Raw genomic sequence first — 21,534 nt, forward strand, 5'->3', positions numbered from 1 at the left:
AAAGGTTTCTGCATTTTCTGGCTTTATGACTGCACTGGAGACTGCTCCAGTGAAGACAAAACAAACAACTCCAAGGTACTTGTTGACATTCTGTTAGTCAAAACATGTAACAAAAGTTCTGCCAGCTCCATGATGTTCTCATGGCTGCAGCTGTTTGAGTGAAATAGTGCTGTCAGTGGTGCACCCAGCAGTGAAAGCCTCAATAAAAATGGTGCACGCACCGAGCTCCATACACCAAACAGCCACAGAGGCAAGCTCTTCTCTTGGCCAGCAGCAAAACACAGCTTATCTTCATCATTTTCCACACTAAGTACAAAACTGTATCTGGTGGTTTCTGTGAAGAGCCTCATGCCAGAAACATAAATTGGGCCATTTCCCAGTTCCATGCTTGTTTAACAGTGCGAGTGACACAGAAATCCCTTTGATCATCTTTAGCAAATTTTAGTGTCACTTTCAAAAAATATTTTAGGTGTCAGCAACTGTTTATAAGGAAGATGATTTTATATTAACACAGTGAAGAAATACCCTTTGTAATATGAGTATTTTAGGTTCTAGACTAAGCACTTAGACAGATGTCCTCAATTTGTTGTAGTCTCATTTTTTGCCTTGCATCAGTAATACTTCAGGGATTTTGCAGCAAAGTCTATCCTTTACCATTTCCTTCTACAAACTGATAGCATAATCAATGCTGGCAATCAGAAAATCTAGACACATGTAGTAAGAGACGTTTACTTTGGCCTCTTTAAAATGAGACAGCATGTGACCTGATGTTAGTCCATTTAATAAGTAGCTTTTATTTTAGTAAACAAAAAAGAGTGTAAGAGTTCATGTGAAAAGAGCTTATAAGAAACAACCACCATCAACACTAATGTAATTCCATGGAAACATAAACTACCAAAATTATTGATGGAGGCTAGGTGAAGAAATGATGGTATGTCTTCTGACACACTAGTGCACTGTACATGACAGATGAGAAAAGCAGTCTAAGATTGAAACAACTCTGGTCTGAAGAGAAATGAAAATAACAGACTACTCAAAAACAACTTGTGCTTAAACAAAACACCTATCAAGGATCCACATCCCTAAAAAAAAGAAAGCAAAATTATCCTAAAAGAGATAACTCTATGCAGTTCTTGTTTTTAAATGTAATAATTTAACAAAAACATGTTATCATGTTCCAAAAAATACTTAGTTCCAAATGGCACATGGTAGATTCCTAAATAAAATGACCAGAAATTTTATATCATCACAGCATATTCTCACACTCACAGATTTTGTCATTATTAGGGGAAGAGAAAAAACATCTCATTGTTTCAGCCAGAGAAATGACAGATGTGCAACTTCAGCTTTAGAAACAAGAGAGCTAATATTGTTAGCACAAATGATAAATGTTGGATGTTGCTGGATTTTAACCACAGCAATCTCCTTCATTTTTGCTGTCAACATTCCCAAAAGCATTGCAGATTTTTGAATGACTTGGTTATTGGATTTTGCTGTGTTGTACTCTTGTACAGAGCACTAAAATATTCTTCAGATTTAAAATCCAATTTAGTTATTTACATAGAAAAGCAAGTAAGTTCATATTCACAGCAGTTTAAACATGCTTACAAGTAAAAAGTTGAGTTTTGCTAGAGTAGAAAGTAGTTAAGCATGAAAAAATAAATTATCCAAGATGGAATTTTATTTTGGGATCACTTTTATTCAGATGTAAATACTAGCTGTAAGGCAGTTTTTAAGCTAAGGCATCAAGAATAAAAGTCTTCTGAAATTTTAATTTAATAATGAATTATTTTCCATCTCTTTTACTGCTAGTTTTCCTCTACAGCTGCTTCTAAATTCTACAATTACATCAAAATCACAGGACTCTGAGTGATGTCCTACTGCTCATCCATTTTTGACAAGGCTGTATTGTCAGATATTGACCTGCAGCTCACAAGAACTTCAGTATCAATTACTTCTGTGGGGTGACAAGGGCTTAGAGAGATAAATTTGTTATTAACACACTGTAAACATGAAGAGTTTAACATAGGTCCTGTAAAATTTGACTGTAACAAACAGTGCCACAAAAATTTATGAAAAAATTTCAGCATGTAATAGATATGAGAATGCATGCAGGCTGCAGACTTCTCATTTTTAGCCATAAAAATTGTATCAGTGTTACAAAAATACCTAGTGATTTCCTTTCAAAGGAATACTGGCATTTTCATTTCATTCATTCATTCAGTCCTACCCAGTGCAGAGACTATGCCTTGCAAGCCAGAGATTAACTGATATGTAGATTCCTTAGCTCAGAAATTGATTTTAGAATAGTAGTTTCTTTGTTGTATAGGTTTTTAATGTATTTTCTTTATTTACCTTGCTGTAATAGTTTGTAAAAATATGGCTGAGCTTTGAATATCCAAGGAATACTTTCACCATCACTGAGGACTGGCTTCCATCAAAAATTTGAGAAGTAAATGTAAGAAAATTGCTTTGTTTTGCACTGTAAAATTTTATTTTTTATTTTTGACATTTCTTCTTAGGATGACATAATTACACAATAAAAATAAATTATTTTGTCTATTTAGTAAATATAATCTCAAAAGTAATTAAGTACTCTCAAGTCTCCTGTAAAAAATTAAGAACTGAAGGGCATAAAATTTATAGCTTGTTCATGTGACAATTATTTGATGCTAAAATCAAGGGTCAATGCATTTTTGAAAGCACAATATTTAAGCACTGTATTTCAGGACAGCATTAAAAAAGCAAATGCCGAATACTAGCTTATAAAGACTGTATGTAGTTAGTACATACATAAAAAATTGCTTGATTTACCAAACGCTAAACAGAAGAAAGGTTTAAACCATCATTTTTTGTGTGTGCGATACCACATTTTTGATTATTGAAAGCCACTGCTTTGGGCAAGTACTGAGTAAGAGGTTATTAAAGGGTTAAAGTATAAAAAATTTGGCTACCAAAAGTAAGAGCAATTTTTAAGATGTGAAATATACAAAATGTTTTTATTTAAAAAGAATCTGCTTTTCTACTTTAAAAACTGAAACTCTGCAGAAGAGTATTATTTCAGACCAATATGGAAAAAATATTACTTCTTAAACCACAAAGGGACAGTTTCACATAATGTCATGAACGGAACTTTAGCCCTCAGTAAAGAGGAAACAAAATTCACTTTGTAATATGAACCTCTATCAAAGGTGGAAGAGAGACAAATATTACATGCTATCTAGACTGCCATGCCAAGAGGGTAAATTTAAGAAAGAATTTCCTGGTTTTGGAGTCCATAAGTCTACTCAGTAATTTATTTTTTTTTTTAATTTTTTTTTAAATTTTTTTTGGTGTGTGGTTTGACATCTCTTGTGTTCTTCCACACAAGAGATGTGTGTTTTTCTTTTAGAAAATTTTATAAATTATAAATAAATTTATAAAATTTTATAAATTTTATGAAAGGATATAGAACTGATGAAAACCCATTTACATGGGCAAAGGCATGAGCCTGAAGCACTGAACATACTTTAAGTTTTAAAGCCAAAATTATTCACCCAGTAGTAATTTCTGTCCTGTACAGTAGATAATTCCATTCAATACTCAATGTAATAGTGAGCAAGATCAGACTGCTTATGCTTAGTTTTCTAGCAATATAAAGCAGTAGTGATCCTGTTTAAAGAATACATACTTCAGATTTCTAAGTTACAAGTCCGAAAAAAATGTATAAATACCTAAAATGGTAAGATTTTTACAAATTCCTTAGGAAAAAAAGGAAATTTTATTTCTGGTATTACTTCTCAGCTAAGACGCTTAAAGCCTCATTTATTTACTGACAGGCATTTTCATGTCAAAAAAAAAAATTAAACTTCGGTAAAACAGTTAGGGTATCCATCAGCAATCCATGCACCAGACCTTGTTACCACCTGAGGTGTTTTGAGAGCATGATTTACCACTTCATAATATGTTTCAAAGTGACCTTTCTATGTTTTGGCCAGAATTTGTAGGTACCATAAAGTTGGCAAGCTGGTGACATTTCATTTTTCAATTTTTTAAGTTTCAGCAGACCAAACCATTTAAAATATTTTAACTTCCATATTTCTACCTCTGCTCTGATCTAATAAAAAAAAATAAATTGCAAATGTTGGATCCACTTAAGTTTAGTTTATAGCAGCTACAGCTTAGCTAAACTCCATTTCATGACATCCACACTCTTTGTAGAGAGTAGAAGTTTATTTGTTGATGTTTTTCCTGTCCCTGTCATGGCCTTTGAGATCAGAACAGATGGATGTCCGTGTTTTGTTTTCTTGACCCTCTGAATGAGCAGATGGGCCAGAAGTCTGCAAAAAGCCAATGCCAGCAACTACCATGCACATCATAACACAACAAAAGATAAAGAAAACTTTTTAACCAAATCAATTTTTTTTTTAATTTTAAGCAATTTAAGTTCATGGAAAATGATTGGAGAAGAAAGTCAATATTTTTCTCATTTCTGTGTCTGATTTTGATGTTCTCAGAATGTTGTTCTGTTTGAAACAGATTGAACACAAGGTGATTGTCAAGGAAGTGCACTGTCCAGAGCACCCACTGAGACTACAGAATGCTTCATCAGAGTATTATAAAAAAAAAAAAGTCCTCTTTTGAGATGGCACATCATAGCCTGTGAATTATACCTGAGACACCTACAGTGCTAAAAAATGACAGCGTTTCAGAGAAGAAACAAGCTTCCTGAATATGACAAAAGACTGAAAACCGAAATTCTTTGAATGGTGTTAATGTTGCTACAGTACTCTTGATAGCTTTGGCAAATCTTTTAAGGCCCTATATCAGTGATCCAGCTAGAAGTAGCTGAGAGAATAAAACAAGAACCATCAGAAACTCTTGCATTTCATTAAACAGAAGAAAATTCTTCTGTGATTTGCTCTTTGAGACCACTGTAATGCAAAGTTATGTCCAATTTATATAGAATAGTGATATCTGAACAAATACAAGGGTGCAACACTGTATTTCCACAGTATTTTACAATCAATATGACACATCTTTTCCAACACAGGACAAAACAGAATAAATAAATGAACATTAAACACTGCTTTTAAAATTTTCACAGCCACATAGAAGTGCCTTTCAACATTCTTGATACAGATGGGTGAGATTCAGATTCTTTAAAGTGCCTCACCAAGGCTATCTGATAAAACTGTTCTGGCCAAAAGAATAACTCTAGACAACTTATAATATATGCTGAACCTGAAACCAAGATGTAAATTTTCATTCGCTTTGAGAATTTTTTTTTTCCTTCTTCCTTAAATGATTTTTTTCAAACTGAGGGACCTAAAATCACAAATGTGTCTGCACAACACTGTATAATGACTCTCTCTCATAATAGGCAATTTCTGAATATTCTTTCATTATTAATGATGTTATTAAACATAATAAAAAAACAAGTGTCAGAACAATTCCTGTATAGGGGTAAATAAACTCATAGCAAAGAGATCACAGGTATTTCACTTCACAGTATTTCAGGAATACAATCAATTTAGTCTAGGAGGACTGCAGAAACAAATACAAAGGAATAGCAAAATCCCAGAAAGCCTTTGGTGTACAAGTCACCTAAATTAAATTATCACAAGAGTTCATCAGAACCACTCTTGGTGCTCTTTCATTTAGGTGTTTGGCAATTGTTGAATCATTAAGGGTGTATCACTCCTACAGCAGATGGAATTACCACTGTTCAAAAAACAAAAAAAAAGTAGAATGGAATTTACCACAGAGAAAACCGTGTAGTTTTGTAAAATATTCTACTGCTTTCCTCCTTCTGCTTGCAGCTTCATTTCACTAACAGCAACATTAGGAGAATCTTCCTTGGTGGCACTTGCATCCAAAGGAACCATCCCTTTCATAAGTGCTAGAAATAAGTCACACAAAAAAGGTGATTAAGCATCTTCAGAATCACACATTAAGTCAGTTAGACTCAATGATCTTAGAGGCCTTTTCAAACTTATTTGAAATTCTCAGATTTGGTTGACTGAGTATTAGTTTTTATTTGAAACGTGTATTTCATTATATGATATTATAATTTATTCAGCAAGTAATATGGTGTTAATAAATATTTAATATTCATAAGGCTATGAATTGAGAAACTGACTTATTTTTCTAGAGACATAGATTTTAATACTCTATAATAAAGGCATAGCCAAGAGCTTTCTTATACACAAGAAATGTAGACTGTATTTTTTAAAAATTGGTTATTCCACTAAGATATATTTTCCATTTATTTTTCCGTAATTTTTATTTAAGTAAGACAAATCTCTCAAAAAAAAATTTATGAAGGAATATGTTTACCAACAGCATGGACTTAAGTCACCACGTGACATTGAGCAGATGCTCATACAATGTCATACTGTGTACATACCTTCACAGGGTACACATATAGTGCTTATTTCTAAATATATTGTATTGCATCAAAATCCAGACAATATAAATTGACAAAATATCTTATAATAAAATGCTGAAGAAAAAAATCAAATATCCAAACATTTAGCAAAAGGTAAAAATTAAGGGAAGGAAAGTGGCTACCAGCATATACAACATACCCTTCTTCTAATGGCCTTCTTTATAGCACAAGCATTTAAGAAAGTGGTCCTACTGAACATCCAGAGCACAAGTTTTAATGATCCAGTAAAACTGACACAGTACATAACCAAAAAAAAAAGTTATACATAACCAAAATAAGTTTTTTAATAAGGAACAAGACTTCACAGTTTGGTTAGGATGGTGAGATGTTTTCACTTCCAGAAGAAGGAAATCACTGTGTTTGGGACATTGGTATAACAGTGAGTTCTAATTTTTCAGCATAAAGTTTTCAGAACTGGTCCAAAGCTCTGCTGCTGTATGCTATGTCAGTGGTACTTCCTGTGGACAGTATTCAAAGTAAGTGAAAAATCATAAAGAAAGTTCATTGCTTAAGTAATTCAATTTGCATTTTTCTAAGTGATGATGTTAAGTTTCCAGTCATTCCAAGTTCATATGCTTAAGCAGCCCTAGGTTTTTTTCTAGAAGGGTATTCACAGCATAGTGATGTTGCAATGTCATTTTACTCGTAAGTACATTACTTTATTTAAAAATGCCAATAAAAAGAGCCTTAAGAACTTTTTAATAACTGTACACAGAGAGATAAAGACAGGCATCATCAATACAGTGCAATAGTTAATTGTTATGACAATAAAGCCTACATTCAGGACAACTTGGATTTATTCAGCTGTGGTATCAGCCACACTACATACCATGTTGACACAAGAGTGTTGTCTATCACAACTTATGATGAAGCCCTGGAGCATAAATTCCCAACAACAATAGAAAGCCTCTAAGACATATGGTTTCTGGGAAACCATCCAGGTTAAACCCTCAAAGTGATGAAATGTGCAAAGAGAAAGGCAGGACTCATTTCACAAAGCTAATGCAGAGCGTGTGTAACTCTAGGGACTTTTGTACTCAAAATTTCAGGAAAATACAGTGGCTGTAAAAACAGTTTCTGAGGATTATTCTTTAGATTACAAATAGTAGTGACTGTCTGGACCAACCATTTTAGTGTGATAATACTGTAGACTGCAAACTACATCTAGAATAAATTCTCATTTAAACATCTTCATTTCTTAGAAAATAGGTAAAGAAACAAAAGCACGTTCCCTCAACATATTTTAAAATACGTTTGTAATGGAAACCTATTATAATTGCAGAAATTATACCAGAAACAAAACACAATGTTGATGTTAATTACTTTCATTTTAACTGTTTCCTGCATTGACAACTTTTTAGTAAATATATATATATATATATATATATGGAAACATATTGTTGTTCCCTTATTTATTTTCCCTTATTATTTGTCCTTCTTTTTTCAACCAATTTTAAACTTAAATACCATGATCTCCCTCACAGATAAGTTAAATTATATCAAATGAGTCTGCTCTTCTTCCAGGTGCTCTCTACAAATCATAGGAGACCCACACTGGGAAGGAAGCTTCTAGTACAAATTATTGACTCTACAGTCTCTAAGGCTTCATGAATTGAAGAGAGATGGAATGGGGAAACATAAATCACAAAGGCTTGAAAACTGCTCCAAAAGATAAATGAAAGAAAAAAAAATCCATCCTTCTGTTTCTGAAGGAGACAATTAATCACAGAAAACAGATGATGACATGTATAGGAAGATTTATTAAAGCTACAGTAGGTTTGGGAGCAACGATGTCAAATTATACTTCGCTGTCAAAGTCTCAAATGATAATTAATTAATATCATTACTGAAATTAAAAGTTCATGATGTTTTTGTGATTATCATGACTGAAGTAGCTGACTTTTAATTGGCCACTCACTGGAAAATCTCCTTAATGCTAATACCACTGCAGGATTTTCACTGTCCTCAAGAACTATACCAACAACTTCAAAATACAAATTTGACTGGTGGAAATCAGTTTCAGCATAAAGTGATAATCAGTCACAAACCAAAGTCTGTGGAGAAATCCACATATTTTAGTGCCATAAGCACTAAGTAGTGAATTGAATTACCATTGTCTTTTGTTAATCACTTATTTTTTTTATCTCCAGAAAATTTAGTACTTAGTGCTGGTTAAAAATAGTTGAATCAGAATATAAATATGCAGAACTCTTTTATCAGATTGGTATTCAGATCACATGGATCCTATTTCTCTTAAAACTGCCTAAAATTTATTTAAAAGTTTTAAAGCAACAAAGTTCTAGCTTGTTTAATATAAGCAGTATAAAGACATTGTCATATTTTAGGAACACTTATGCTGCATTTTCAAGTTTCAGTAAATTTTTGTAATGAATCACTTTTGGAATTCTTGAGATTGGAAGGGACTGCTGGAGGCCATTTATCTGAATATGCTGTGAAGCATCAGTTACTTTTCTATACTGAAAACAGGCTCAGCTTTGCTTTGATTTGCAATACTGAGAGATGAGGTTTGGGAAAACGGTAAAATCAACTCTGAGTAAAGGTAAAGTGTTTCTGAAGTACAGATGATACAGAGGTATTTGCTACTATGCTTTATTCCTACTGTTGTGATTGTTACTATTCCTATTTTTGTTATCAGTTTTACTCTGCAGAAAGATACTAACTCCAACTCATAGATTCTGAAAAGAAAATAGACCAATTACCTTTAACCTCATCAGATCAGCTCAGGACTTACTGGTGAGCAGTAATGTACCACAGCACTCACTCTAAGATGCAATGTTTTCAATGTGCAATGAAGCCTGAAGTAGGACTTTGCACTACATAGAATGCGACTTTCTAAATAGGTTCCCAGTACACAAGCTAGCTATATTGAAAAGAAATGGAAGATGATACCCTTCTGAAGAGAAGTATTTTGATATTCATGTACTGATATGCTCAAAAAACCCCCTTAAAAACCTAGGTTTTAAGTTACTTTTGACACTTATGTAGATGTGTGCCTACATACCCAATCAAGACCTAATACGTCCTATGTTTTATTAAGCATTTCCCACCCGTATCAGAGATCCCACTACTTTACATGAACTTAAGTTGTATATGCACAGGGTGGGTAGAGAAAAAACAGTTAAAAACACTATTGAAGTAGAATTAGTGCATTCAACTTTCATTGTGAAATTATTACACAAGCGTAATACTAACAGGTGTACATGAAAGATCTTGGAAAGAATCCATGTTTGAGAACATCTCTCTGGTCCCTCAGAAGATACACAACAATGAGTCAAGTATGACTCATTATGCAAAGATTCAGAATTCAAGGGCAGCCCTTTTCCTTGGCATAGGTTTGGGTGACAAAAAAATATACTGTATGTCCCAGTCAAAAAAACCCAAACAACTATCAGTGGGATGTAATGAAGTACTTCCTAGGCAAAGACATCCATCCAGCATCTAAAACTAAAACACAGAAAGGATGGTTCTAGCACTTCTTTTCTGAGAAGTAGTGTCTCATTCTTTCAAGTAAAAAAAGGTCTTAGAAGAAAAAAATAAGTTACCTGTAGATTTTTTGCTGTGATATAATACTTACAACCTGAACTTGAAAGTGGTGAGCTGCACAAAAAGCTGTTTTGAGTTCGCCAACTGGAAGAGTGAGCAGCCACTTCTATATCAGAAATTTCAGCATCCCTTTTCACATCCTATAGGAACAAAATAAAAATAATTTTATCTGTTACTATAAAGCATCTGCAAACTTTACAAAAAGCATACAGTAGCACACATACAGGCACATGCTGTGATTTCACACACAATGGAAAAGACTGATTTGAATCTCTGAATTCTCAGTATTGCAGTTAGGTTCAAATTAATTTGCTTACAAGTTTTATCCCCATTTCACCACTATAAAATGTCTGCAAAAAACTGCTTTGCCTTGAGAAAAGCACTGGCAGCATTGCAAGTCTTTGCCACTATAGCAAGTTGTAAAGATGTTCTTTCCTGGTCACATCACATCCACAGTTCAGGACATAACATATCAGCAGGACAGACACCAGTGAATGATGACTTCCTCATTAATGAATGGTTCATACTAATTCACTGAAGTTACACAAGTAGTAATAAATATAAATCTATTTTCTCTGCCACTGATGAAACTTACAAGTTCATTGATTTCACATATCAAAAAACCTAAAAGTGCTTTTGAATTGTTTTGTTAAACCATTAAATAAAGTCTGAAGTAAAATGTTATTATTTATGTCTAAACCCATACAGCATAGCTTCTTGGTGAGGAAAGTCATTTGGTCTATAAGCTAAAAAGAGAAGATAAATTAAAAAAGGTAATTTAAACAAAAATCCCTGAAAAATCTCTATTAGCTCTGCAGCAAGTAGTCCCCAGTTACAATACCATCCAAAATAAGATTAAAAGCTTGGCTTGGTATCCAAATTACTCAGTTTCTTGAAATGAGAAGAGGTTATAATGAATAAATGCATCAGTTCATAAAACACACAATTTTACTGCTGAATTCTTATCATAAACAGCCTTAGGGAATTTTGTTAAAACATCTTGCAATTTATTGTTCACGCTGATACTAAGATTTGAAAACTAAACAGAAAAAAAATAATTCTACATTAATTTAGAGATACAATGAGCTTTTGTTCTATCATTGAAGGATTTACTCCTATTAAGACTAATGGGAATTATACATATTAATCCCCTTATGTGCTGATGAGAGACTTAATACCTAAAGTGTTCATAGCACAATAACAATTTTTAAAGAATAAAAAAAGTTTTTGTCTTTCCATACTGCTTGCAGAAATGCTTTAAAATAAAAGCTCTTAAACAGATAGGTGCTTCTATCAGTATCTGCAATACAAAATGCTTTTCTCTTTACAGAAATATTAATGTACAGAATGTGACTTTTGTCATGTGTTTCACTGAAAATTACATCTGTATGTTGTGTTTCAGTAGATGCTTAATGGTCTGTGGCAGAGAAACTCTCCTAAAATACTTATATCTTTACATCAAAACAGTTATCTCTAGTTTTCCTCTGGCTTTCTCTTTTGATTTTGCTTCTGCTATTATTTTCTTTTAATACATTATGTTTATAAGTTTTCCCCCCAGTTTCATCTTTATCTACTATTAGTTGGCCCTTTCTTAGTTGAAAAATCAAGATTGTTGTAGCTGATGGTATTTTGCCAGACTGTGGCCTACTTTTATTACTGAAAACCTTCCATCTTAACACATACAAATAGAAATGATGATTTTTCTGGGCTTCTAAGCAACAGGTATTTTAAAGCCATTTGACAAGACTACAGAAGAGTAGGAAGATTGAGTGGGGACAAAAGAAATCACAAGAAAGGAAAAAACCTGCTTTCAGAGGAACATTCAACTTTGGTTTAATTTTTCCTCCTTAAAATGAAAAAAGGCTGGGACACAAGATTAGATAATGCCTGTCTGAGATCAATGTTGGCAAGCAAGCTGAAACAAGTGTATTATAAGACAGGCTAGACAGAAAAACATAACAGAGAAGAAAGATTAATTCCAGAAGTAATTTTATCTAAAATGATCTATGTAAAAATTTTATAAGAAACATAGATTTTCTTATCACCTATCAAATATCTGTCTGCTTTGTACAGCAGGGCCACTATGTGCACAGTGTGAACCAAAAATATCAGAAAGAATTCAACTTTGTCGTCCTCAAACCTACATTCTTCCAGCAATTAATTTTAGAGACTCTCAACTTACAAACAGTAAAGTTTAAAAAAAAAAAAAAAAAGGCATTTGAGTTAGTTTCAAAGGAGGGTAAGAAAGGCAAGCATTAAAAAGTTTTTTTTGTCTAAGCTAGCCTGATCACCGAAATCAGATTAGCACCCGTCTGTTACTTGGTTTTGAACATTCTGTTCTATTTGCAACAGCCGTGACAGCAAAGCATACTGTATGTCATGCAAAAACCCAATTAGGCCTGACTAAATGGAAGCCATTAAATGCTCTCGGTTGTCTAAAGAAAGAGAATTGTTTTGGAATCAGCTTTGTACTGGATTCTGATTATTGAGTTCAAATCACACAAGCTCAGTAAGTTCAGTCAGCTTAGTACAATGTTATGTTCTACCGTCAGCTGATTGCATTCCACTTAGCTTTTCAATGTTTTCCAAATTTCAATAGCTACTGATTTAGTAACGCTTGTGTGGAGGGAAGAGAAATTCAAGGTACTGAAGATTATCATCAGCAACAGACTGATTGTGCCTGTTTCCTTCTTTCAATTCTTTCTTACAGAAGAGCAAGATGGCACTTTCAAGTAACTTAATACCTTCAACAGCAACTCACTAAGCTGAAATATTCTTTATTTATTTTACCTTTTCCACTTTTTAAAAGACGCTGTAAGTATGTCCTCATTTTACAGAAGGAAGACAGTTACAGATAAGTTGGGGAACACATTTTGATAGACTGTGTGATTCTTGATTTGAGCTCAATTGCTTAGAGACACAGGAATGATACACTGCCAGAGAAACTGATTTGATTGAGATATGTAGCAGAAACACTAGTATGATTCTTCAGGTCTGATCACTTATTTCAATCACTTCCGTAAGAAATCGTAGTTCTGAAGGAAGCTGCTATCACAATGACAGTGATATGACAATGAACAAGCTAATAAGGGAAAGAAAGCATGTTAATAATGGGAAAGCTGAACTCATTACAGGCAAAGTTTCTAAAGAAGTGCACTGGATTTGTATTGTTAGTTATTCATACTCCAGCACTGCTGTAAGTCCAGTGAGTGACCTTCAGCAAATCACTTCCCTTCTGTTTGCCTGGATTTCATTTATGTATGAAAGAGACATCACACAGAATCGTTTGCAAAGAATGCAAATAACTACTGAAAAATTACTACATGTGATTTACCTTTTTTATAAAGGAAACAGGTTTCTGTATCTTTTACTTGAAAGGACAAGAGAAAACTGAACAAAACAATTAAAAAATTAAAAAATAGACAGCAATTTGACAAAGCAGGAAAACACTTCAGAGTAGTAAGACACAGTAAGATACCTTTCTGTGAAAGTTGAAAGATTTTTGGAAAGTATGCATGGCACTTACAATGAAGACAACGCTTAATTCATCAAATTTCATGCCATGTCAATATACCTGCCATGCCATCAGTCATGGCAGCTATATGAAACAGAAACATTTGTGAGTCATTTCAGTCTGTGCTTGTACTAGGAGTTAATAAGGTAAGGTTATGTTACTGATTGAAAGTAATTGGGACACAAAAGTGGAGCACACACACATACCTTGACTTGCCTGACTCTTTGCTTTGAATCTTTCAGCTGTTGCTGCAAAGAACTCACTATGTCTTTATACTTCATATACCTCTCCTCAATCATCTCCATTCGGAAATGGGACTCCTAGAAATGCATTTAAAGATTTAGATGATTTCACAATTTGAAAAGTAGCTAGAAATTCTGACTATTGTAAACATCGGTATTGTCAAGGATTTTCACCACAGCAAGAACGAATTAAGTACTAACTATCAGAGGCTGAACTACAGGGGCTGTACAAAAGCATAATGTTCTGTACAGAAAAATAATCTTAAAATACATGTAGATTAAAATGGAAATGGCCTGATCATTAATTGGTGAAAGACTTCTTGTAACCCTTTCCAAAATTCAGCAGTATTGTACCTTCTAACAAAAATTCTGTAATGAATTTTTTTGAATTAATGAATTTGTAATGAAAAATTAATTACAACAATACAGAAACAAGTGCTTGAAGAAAAAAGGGTTCTAAGGATATGGAACAACCAGCATTTTCAATAATGCTTCTCACTGAACTAGCTAATGATTCACATGAATTAACAAATCTCCTAGACAACCTGAGAGGTTTATCAAAACTTACTTCCTCTTTCATTCTCCCTTCCTATGAAAACATTGAGGGACAAACTTGATAGTTATTGAATAAAAAACCCCAATATGTTATTTGCAAATAGCATAAAGCTTAGCTTTCTAGGATAATAAATTATTTCTTAAACAAAATACTGTGTTGATAGGGACTCATCTTCAGAAAAACATCTTTAAAAAATTAAGCATGATGGAGAAGGAGAGAGTCCAATTGAAACCAAAGATTTTGCATTCCAATCTCACAAATATTGGCTAAGTTATAACTAGAGAAAACCAGAAAATTACTTGCCCTCGAGAGAGTGGGCAAGTGGGAAGGAGATTGCAGATGCCTGCTGAGAACAAAATTTTTCCTTTAGTAGAAACAGAAGGTAAACACAAACGTCTGTCAGAGGAAAAAAGCTCTTCTGGGGATACCTGAAATGTGAAATTAAAACTATGCATCTCAACAATACAATATTGTTCATAAAAAAACCCAAACATTTTAACCAGTACTTGCATTACCAAATCTGTTGATGATGACAACAATAGAATGGTGTAGAATTATTAACTGATGACCTCGTGCAGGAACACAAAATAAACAATGCTCCTAACAAGTTTCAAAATGTTTATGACAACCACAGATTAAGAAATTTTAAGTATCAAATGAAATGCAAATCCTTATGCATTTGTTGATCTGTGGTTTAATACTGATTTAAAATTTATATTGTGCAAGGAAGTTACAAATTCTTTTTTATTAAACCACACATTCCATAAATGGAAAATAACTATAGTACAGGGGCTTAGCCACTTAGCCAGTGAAAATCTAATCTGAAGCTTATCACTATCAGTCAGTATGTCACCACTACTGTCAGTATGCCCTACTGTCTCCAAACACATCTTGATTGGATAGTGGTGCTGAGAATGTCAGTGACAAGTACAATCATTATGTCAAAGCAAAACAAAAAGTTGTAAAGATCATCTATCTTCACTCATTAAGTTAATAATTGAAACAACTGGCATAATTTATTTAATCATAAAATTTTCATCTGTAACATTTAATATCAGAATTTACCACTCAATAAAAATATTCTGAAACAGTAATTAACACATAACCTGTTCTGCCCAGTTATCAATGTTTGCCTACATTATGGAGCAGTGTTAATAATTAGAACTAAATTTATAACTTCAAAAAGATCCATAGAAACATGAAAATAAATTTCAATGTGTTTCTGTCTATATAATAAGTACATATGCAACTGTAAATATCTTATTAAACAACTTAACTGTACATTCATAGAGAATATTAATTAACCAAAATATTTTAGAAGTACTGAGAGAGTCAAATGAAATCTTTCTCACTCCAGTATCTTTGCGATCTTCTAACAGGCTCAGTTTCTCAGGCACAGACTCCAGGTGGTTTAAAGCTACTCGGGTACTCTAAAGAACAGAACACAAGTTGAAACATTAAAAATGAATCTATTCTTTCAGCCATCTCACACATTAAAAACTCCGGTCTTATTAGGGTACTAGTTCAAGCTTCCTCAGTTAGAGTGTTGATTTGCCTTGAAGCTCCATCACCCGTAGCTGTGGCACTCACATGTCAGGGGCTCCAGCCAGCCACACCTGATGGGAGATGGAGCTCTCCAGGTCAGAGGCTGCCACGAGCGCCTGATGCCTCTTCACGAGGCTGGGGCTGACAGTTCTTTTGCAGAAGGTGAGCTGTATTTGAGGAGCTGGTCACCAGATGAAGGAGTGACAGGAGTAAGTGAACAGGCTATGTTGTGTTTGAGCAAACAAGCAAAAGAGACTGGTATTTTCAGAGTCTCGCAGTCTCAAGACTCTCAGGAGTCATGAACCTCCATTATAGTGGAGAAGCAGATGGACACAGAACCGTGCAGGGTAATGAGTCAAAGGACTGTTAGCCAAGGGTCTGTTAAAGATGAAGGCTGGAAGCAGGTGAGGGCATGTCCTAGGAGGAAGGTTCCTCCACCTTCTCAGAATTCAACAGGTAGGACTGGCACCTTCCACAATACATGCGAGGCTCTGGAACTAGAAGGCCAGACTACTGATGGGGTGGGTTAAGGTTTTTCTGGGACAGTGAGGCCTCCTAAAACATCACCTGTACTCTGCACCAAGACTTCTGTTAACAGGAGAATGAAGGGTAGTTGTAATGGAAAACACCCTTCTAAAGGAAATGGAGGACCCAATACGCAGAATGGACCCAGCTCACAGAGAAGTCTGTTGCCTCCAGGGACTAGAATAAGAGACATTATTAAATATAATATGGGAATAATAACATAATATGGGAAGAATACAGAGATGGTGCTTGTCACTATAGGGAGAAAACTCATGGCGCCAAAGCTCTACTGGAGTTGAAGCTGGCCAGAAATGTGGAGGACAATAAAAGCAGGAGGACTATGACTGCAAGAATGATCAACTCCCAGTTGACCCTAAACTTGTGTGGGATTTGCTGCTCCAGCTGGATCCCTACGAATCAATGGGGCCTGAAGGGATGAATTCAAGACTTCTCAAAGAGCCAGTTAATGTCATCACAAAACCTCTCTTGATATGTTTTGAGTGGTCTTGGGAATCCAAAGCGATTCCAGCTTTCTGGAAGCTGGCAAACCTTGTTACAATTTTAAAGAAGGGCAAGAAAGAGGACCCCAGGAACTACAGGACTGACAGTTTCCCTTTAGTGCCTGGTAAAGCTACAGAAAAGGTTATGCTAGGAGGTATTGAAAAACACCTGAAAGACAACATCATCAATGCTCACAGCCATCTTGATTTCATGACAGGAAAGTCCTCTTATTATCAAACTTGATTTCCTTTTATGACCCCCTTGAGACCTTGGATTGGTCACCACACTGTAAGAAATATATTAAGCTGTTAGAGCGCATCCAGAGGACGGCAGCAAAGATGGTGAAGGGCCTTGAGGGGAAGCCATGTGAGGAGTGGCTGAGGTCACTCGGTCTGTTCAGCTTGGAGGAGACTGAGGGGAGACCTCATTGCAGTTACAGCTTCCTCATGAGGGGAAGAGGAGGGGCAGGCACTGATCTCTTCTCTCTGGTGACCAGTGACAGGACCCAAAGGAATGGCCTGAAGCTGTGTCAGGGAAGGTTTAGGTTGGTTATTAGAAGAAGGTTCTTCACCCAGAGGGTGGTTGGGCACTGGAACAGGCTCCCCAGGTAAATCGTCACAGAACCAAGCCTGACAGAGTTCAGTAAGAGTCTGCACAATGCTCTTGGGCACATGGTGTGGCTCTTGGGGATGGTGCTTTGCAGGGACAGGAGTAAGACTTAATGATCCTTGTGGGTCCCTTCCAATTCAGCATAATTCTGTGATTCTATGATTTATTTTTTTAAATTCTTTTAAATAAAAATGTATGCTATGAGCATTTAGCTAATATAGAACAATCAAATTTCCTATTTTCAGATTAGGCATATGGTGTGTACTACTAAAAAATTAATTACAATTCTAGGGAGAGTTAGGGTTGGACTCAACAACGAGATTTCACACTCACATCCATCATGCAAAAAATGTTGTCTATTGCAAACTGCAAAGAACTGAAGAAAATAAATATCATGGTTTTGATTTTGTGTCCAGATGAAGTTGGTTGATCATGCACAATTAACAGTCATGTCCCACAGGCCAGATGCCTCAGCAGCTGAAGTCTGCTCTTCTATTATTTGCTGAAGAGCAAGTCAAACCAGAACTGTTTGTACTTTCTGAACAACAGTCAATATTTCCTCCACGATTCTAAAAATCACACTTCTCTGGATAAGGTTCTGCTAGTCTGGTATTCAATCTACCGAACACAGGCTTCATTAACCATATTACTGTCTTGGTATTTTAAAGCAAAATCTTAAAATAAATTAAATCCATCAATCCTGAAATCAAATATTACCTTGTAAAGCCTGTGCAAACCGAGTTAACTTGCCCTTAACTACAAAAGCTCTGTTACTAGTTCTGGAAAATCTCAATTTGACTACCATGAAAAACATTCCATTTAGATCCCAGACTAAAGTCCTGGTTTCAGTCACAGCAGGAGAAGAAAAATCAATGGGAGCTTCTCTGCACTAGTGGCATCAACTTCAAAAAGATGGAGACTAGGAGTGAGGAGTGGAGAATCAGAAATTAACAAGGTAACCTAAATGAAGACACACCATCTGTTTAAAAGCAATGACATCTGCCTTGTTGTTAGTTGCAAACATTCAGTTTTTAAGGTTTTAAGACATACTCATAACAAAGTTCAAATTTCATAAACAACAGGATTCATTTGCAGCTAACTTGGACTGAACTTGTAGTCAATAATCAGTACCAATAAACCAAATTAGGTAGAGGATATGAGACTCATTCTTCTGTTTCTGCAATTATATGTATGCAAAAATATTATGTATATAGATATATTTCTCTATCTATCTATTTACCCACCTTGTTTTAATACAGATCATCTGTGATCTGTTCTCATCAAAAAAGGAACTTAGGCCCTAGGTGTAAGTCTATGTCTTAAGCCATCCCGTTTTTCAATTCCTTCTTTGATTTCAATGCCAAGACCTCATGTCAACACTGCCTGTAAATGGATTTAAGGAAGATGTTAACCATGTGTTCTTTGAAGTGTCTCCTAAATATATCCCCTCTACTTCATGAACTTTTTCATGCAGAAAAATTTAGCTGTTTCTCTGCTAGTCCTTACTAGTTACATTATTAAATATAATCCTGAAAGCAGAAAACCAGTCTTTGGGTTAGATGCATATTCAGTCCTTGGTTTTTTGGTTTTGTTGAGAATCATATGGATAAAGAATGGTATGTGCTACTTGGATTTCTGAAAGGTGTTTTAGACTCCTAAAGTTTAAATCTAACTTCACATTCAAAATGAGGGGCTCTAAGGTAACCATTGCTGCTCAGGAAGCAGATCATGGGGTAGTGATACATATTACCAAGAATCTGCTAATGCAGTGCTCAGTATCAATCAGAAAAGAAAAATCAACACTCAGTGTAATCAGGAAAGATAAAAAGCCAGAGAACATAATTGTCCCAGATCATTAATCCAATTACATCTTGACTACTGATTGCAGATGTGAATCTTTATTTCAAAAGGGAAATAGGGAAAGGCCAAAGAAGTTGAACAAGAATTTTCAAAGCCATGGAGTGCTGTTTCCAAGAGAGAAATTATAAACACAGTACTCTAAAGAACAGGACTCTTCAGCCAGGAAGAGAGATGCCTGAGGGGACTAATGACCAATTTGCATGAAATCAAAATTCACATAAAGACAGAAAATTTTATATACTTTAAGCAGAAAACTGAGCGAGTTCATGAATGAGAAAGACCATACAATAGTTCCAGATTCACAGAAACTACATTTAAGTCTGGAAGCCTTTGAGCTTTGAATGGCTGGATTCAGAATGAATAAAAATGGAAACAAAATACATGTCAGTTCTGTTCATAGAGTCTGCCCTAAGCATTTTACTTTGGCCATTGTTGCAATGTCTGTAGCTGTGCTAGACTGACCTTTGGTCTTGACCAGAATGGTTCATTTTATATTCTAAAATTCTCACGGTTTTTTGAGCAGTCTGAGGGACTTGAATAGGAAAAATCACACACTAACATTTCCAGGGACAGAAATGTGTGTCCTTTCCATAAAACAAATGAAAAGAATGGTAGTGATGTGCAAATAAAAACAGAAAAAAAGCCAAGTTTGTTGTTAGGAGAGGTTCAATAATGAAGGTGGCAATGAAAGAATACATTGAAGAACGTTAGAGAAAGATGATGAAAGAGGTTTTAACTGGCCCACGGAACTGGTCTGGTAATTAATGAATATCACAGCAACCTCCTCAAGATGGTTCAAATGCCATACTTGTATCATTAATGACTACACTCTATTCTATTAAAAAGATGGGTTTAGCCACTGAGATAAAATGTGGAAAAGGATGTTGGAAGCAACTGATATAGAGGGAAATTAAGTACTGTTAATTTTTTTCCCAGAAATCAGAAAGCTGCCATAATGAATACAAGTAATCCTAAAGGCAGCAATCACGTCTGCTTATGTATAACAAGCAACAGCAGGTACTGACCCAGTGCACTGATGGTAATGATAAGAGGAAAAAACACCCATTGTACTGACTGAGGCAGTATTAATAGCATTTTACTTAACAGTAGTTCTCTTCGACAGACTGAGTGCTACTAATCTTTCTGTTTTTAAAATAAAGACTATTTACTTTTAAAAGGGGCGTTCTATGTTTTCACAGAGAATGACAAAACAAATTACTTATTTTCCATGACTTCATACAAACACTTTGATGCTTAAACTGCATGTGAACAGTTAATCCTCCTATACTGATGTGTTCCTGGTAAAAGACAGTTTCACACTGTCTCAAGGGACAGATCTAAATCAAAAATCAGACATATTTTATTTTTAGCCTCAAAGCTGCAATGCTAAATGCAAATAAATCAAATAAATAAATCAAAGCAGGTTTGTATATAGTACTCCTGAAGTTTGCCTTTATAGTCAATATATTGAAAACACATAAACCAGAAACCAAACTTCATCGACTTTCAAGTACAGTACTCCTTTCTTTTCTGAGGTAGGTAAAACAAATGGCTATCTGTATTGCACAGATATTTTTTTTTTTTAATGAGAGTTGATTTAAGTAGCAGTTAGCTAATCCCCAAAGAATAACCATAAAAAGATTAAATGCAACGTCATTTTAACTGGCTGCAATACATGTCAGCAGGCAGTTACAATTCAAATGAAAGATACAGTGTTAGAGGTGACCTAAAATGACTTATTTTTAAATGACCTTAGTGTATTGAATACCTAAATAGCAAGAACAGGATGCACCCAGCATGTTTAAAAGTATCCTTTGCTTTCCCTGTTAAGATCTGTAAAACTGTGCACTATCAGCTTCAATCTCCAGCTCTCCACTGATAAATCATACACTTTTCTTTTAAGGAGGTGGTTCTGCTTAAGAGGCCTGAGATGCTCTGCTGACTTTTATATGCCAAGCAAACTCCATGATAGCTGGGACATTCTGTGAATAGTACATCATACGTAGAGAGGGAACTTTCAGAGAAAACAAAAAAATGTGTTTTGTATCTTGATATTCCACATATATCGTGACTCCAATTAACCACTGTTTTGATGATTTCAGCACATCAAGAAGTCAAATTACCTATATAAAGGTAGGCAACACGTGTAACTTTATCAAATTACAATTTCAATGCTCAACTGGCTTTT

General features: G+C 34.8%; 1 protein-coding gene across 6 annotated transcripts in view; it reads right to left on the bottom strand.

Moving 5' to 3' along the window:
* Nucleotides 1-658: 658 nt before the first annotated feature.
* The window catches only part of CEP128 (centrosomal protein 128), a 96,631-nt gene continuing 75,755 nt past the window's right edge, over nucleotides 659-21,534 (bottom strand). For 5 of the 6 annotated variants that reach the window (XM_088058161.1, XM_088058164.1, XM_088058163.1 and 2 more), the window contains 4 exons: nucleotides 15,659-15,736; nucleotides 13,715-13,828; nucleotides 10,026-10,134; nucleotides 659-5,881 (listed from right to left, as the gene is read on the bottom strand). In XM_088058161.1, coding sequence (XP_087914287.1) covers nucleotides 5,775-5,881; nucleotides 10,026-10,134; nucleotides 13,715-13,828; nucleotides 15,659-15,736 — 408 coding nt within the window. In that variant the 3' untranslated portion in view covers nucleotides 659-5,774. Of the gene's footprint in view, nucleotides 5,882-10,025; nucleotides 10,135-13,714; nucleotides 13,829-15,658; nucleotides 15,737-21,534 lie in introns of those variants that run through there. The other variant, XM_088058165.1, reaches the window with a different exon arrangement.

This window comes from Pseudopodoces humilis, chromosome 7 (assembly GCF_049639895.1).
Source record: "Pseudopodoces humilis isolate 2021_Gansu_Grassland_sample_001 chromosome 7, ASM4963989v1, whole genome shotgun sequence".
NCBI lineage: Eukaryota > Metazoa > Chordata > Aves > Passeriformes > Paridae > Pseudopodoces > Pseudopodoces humilis.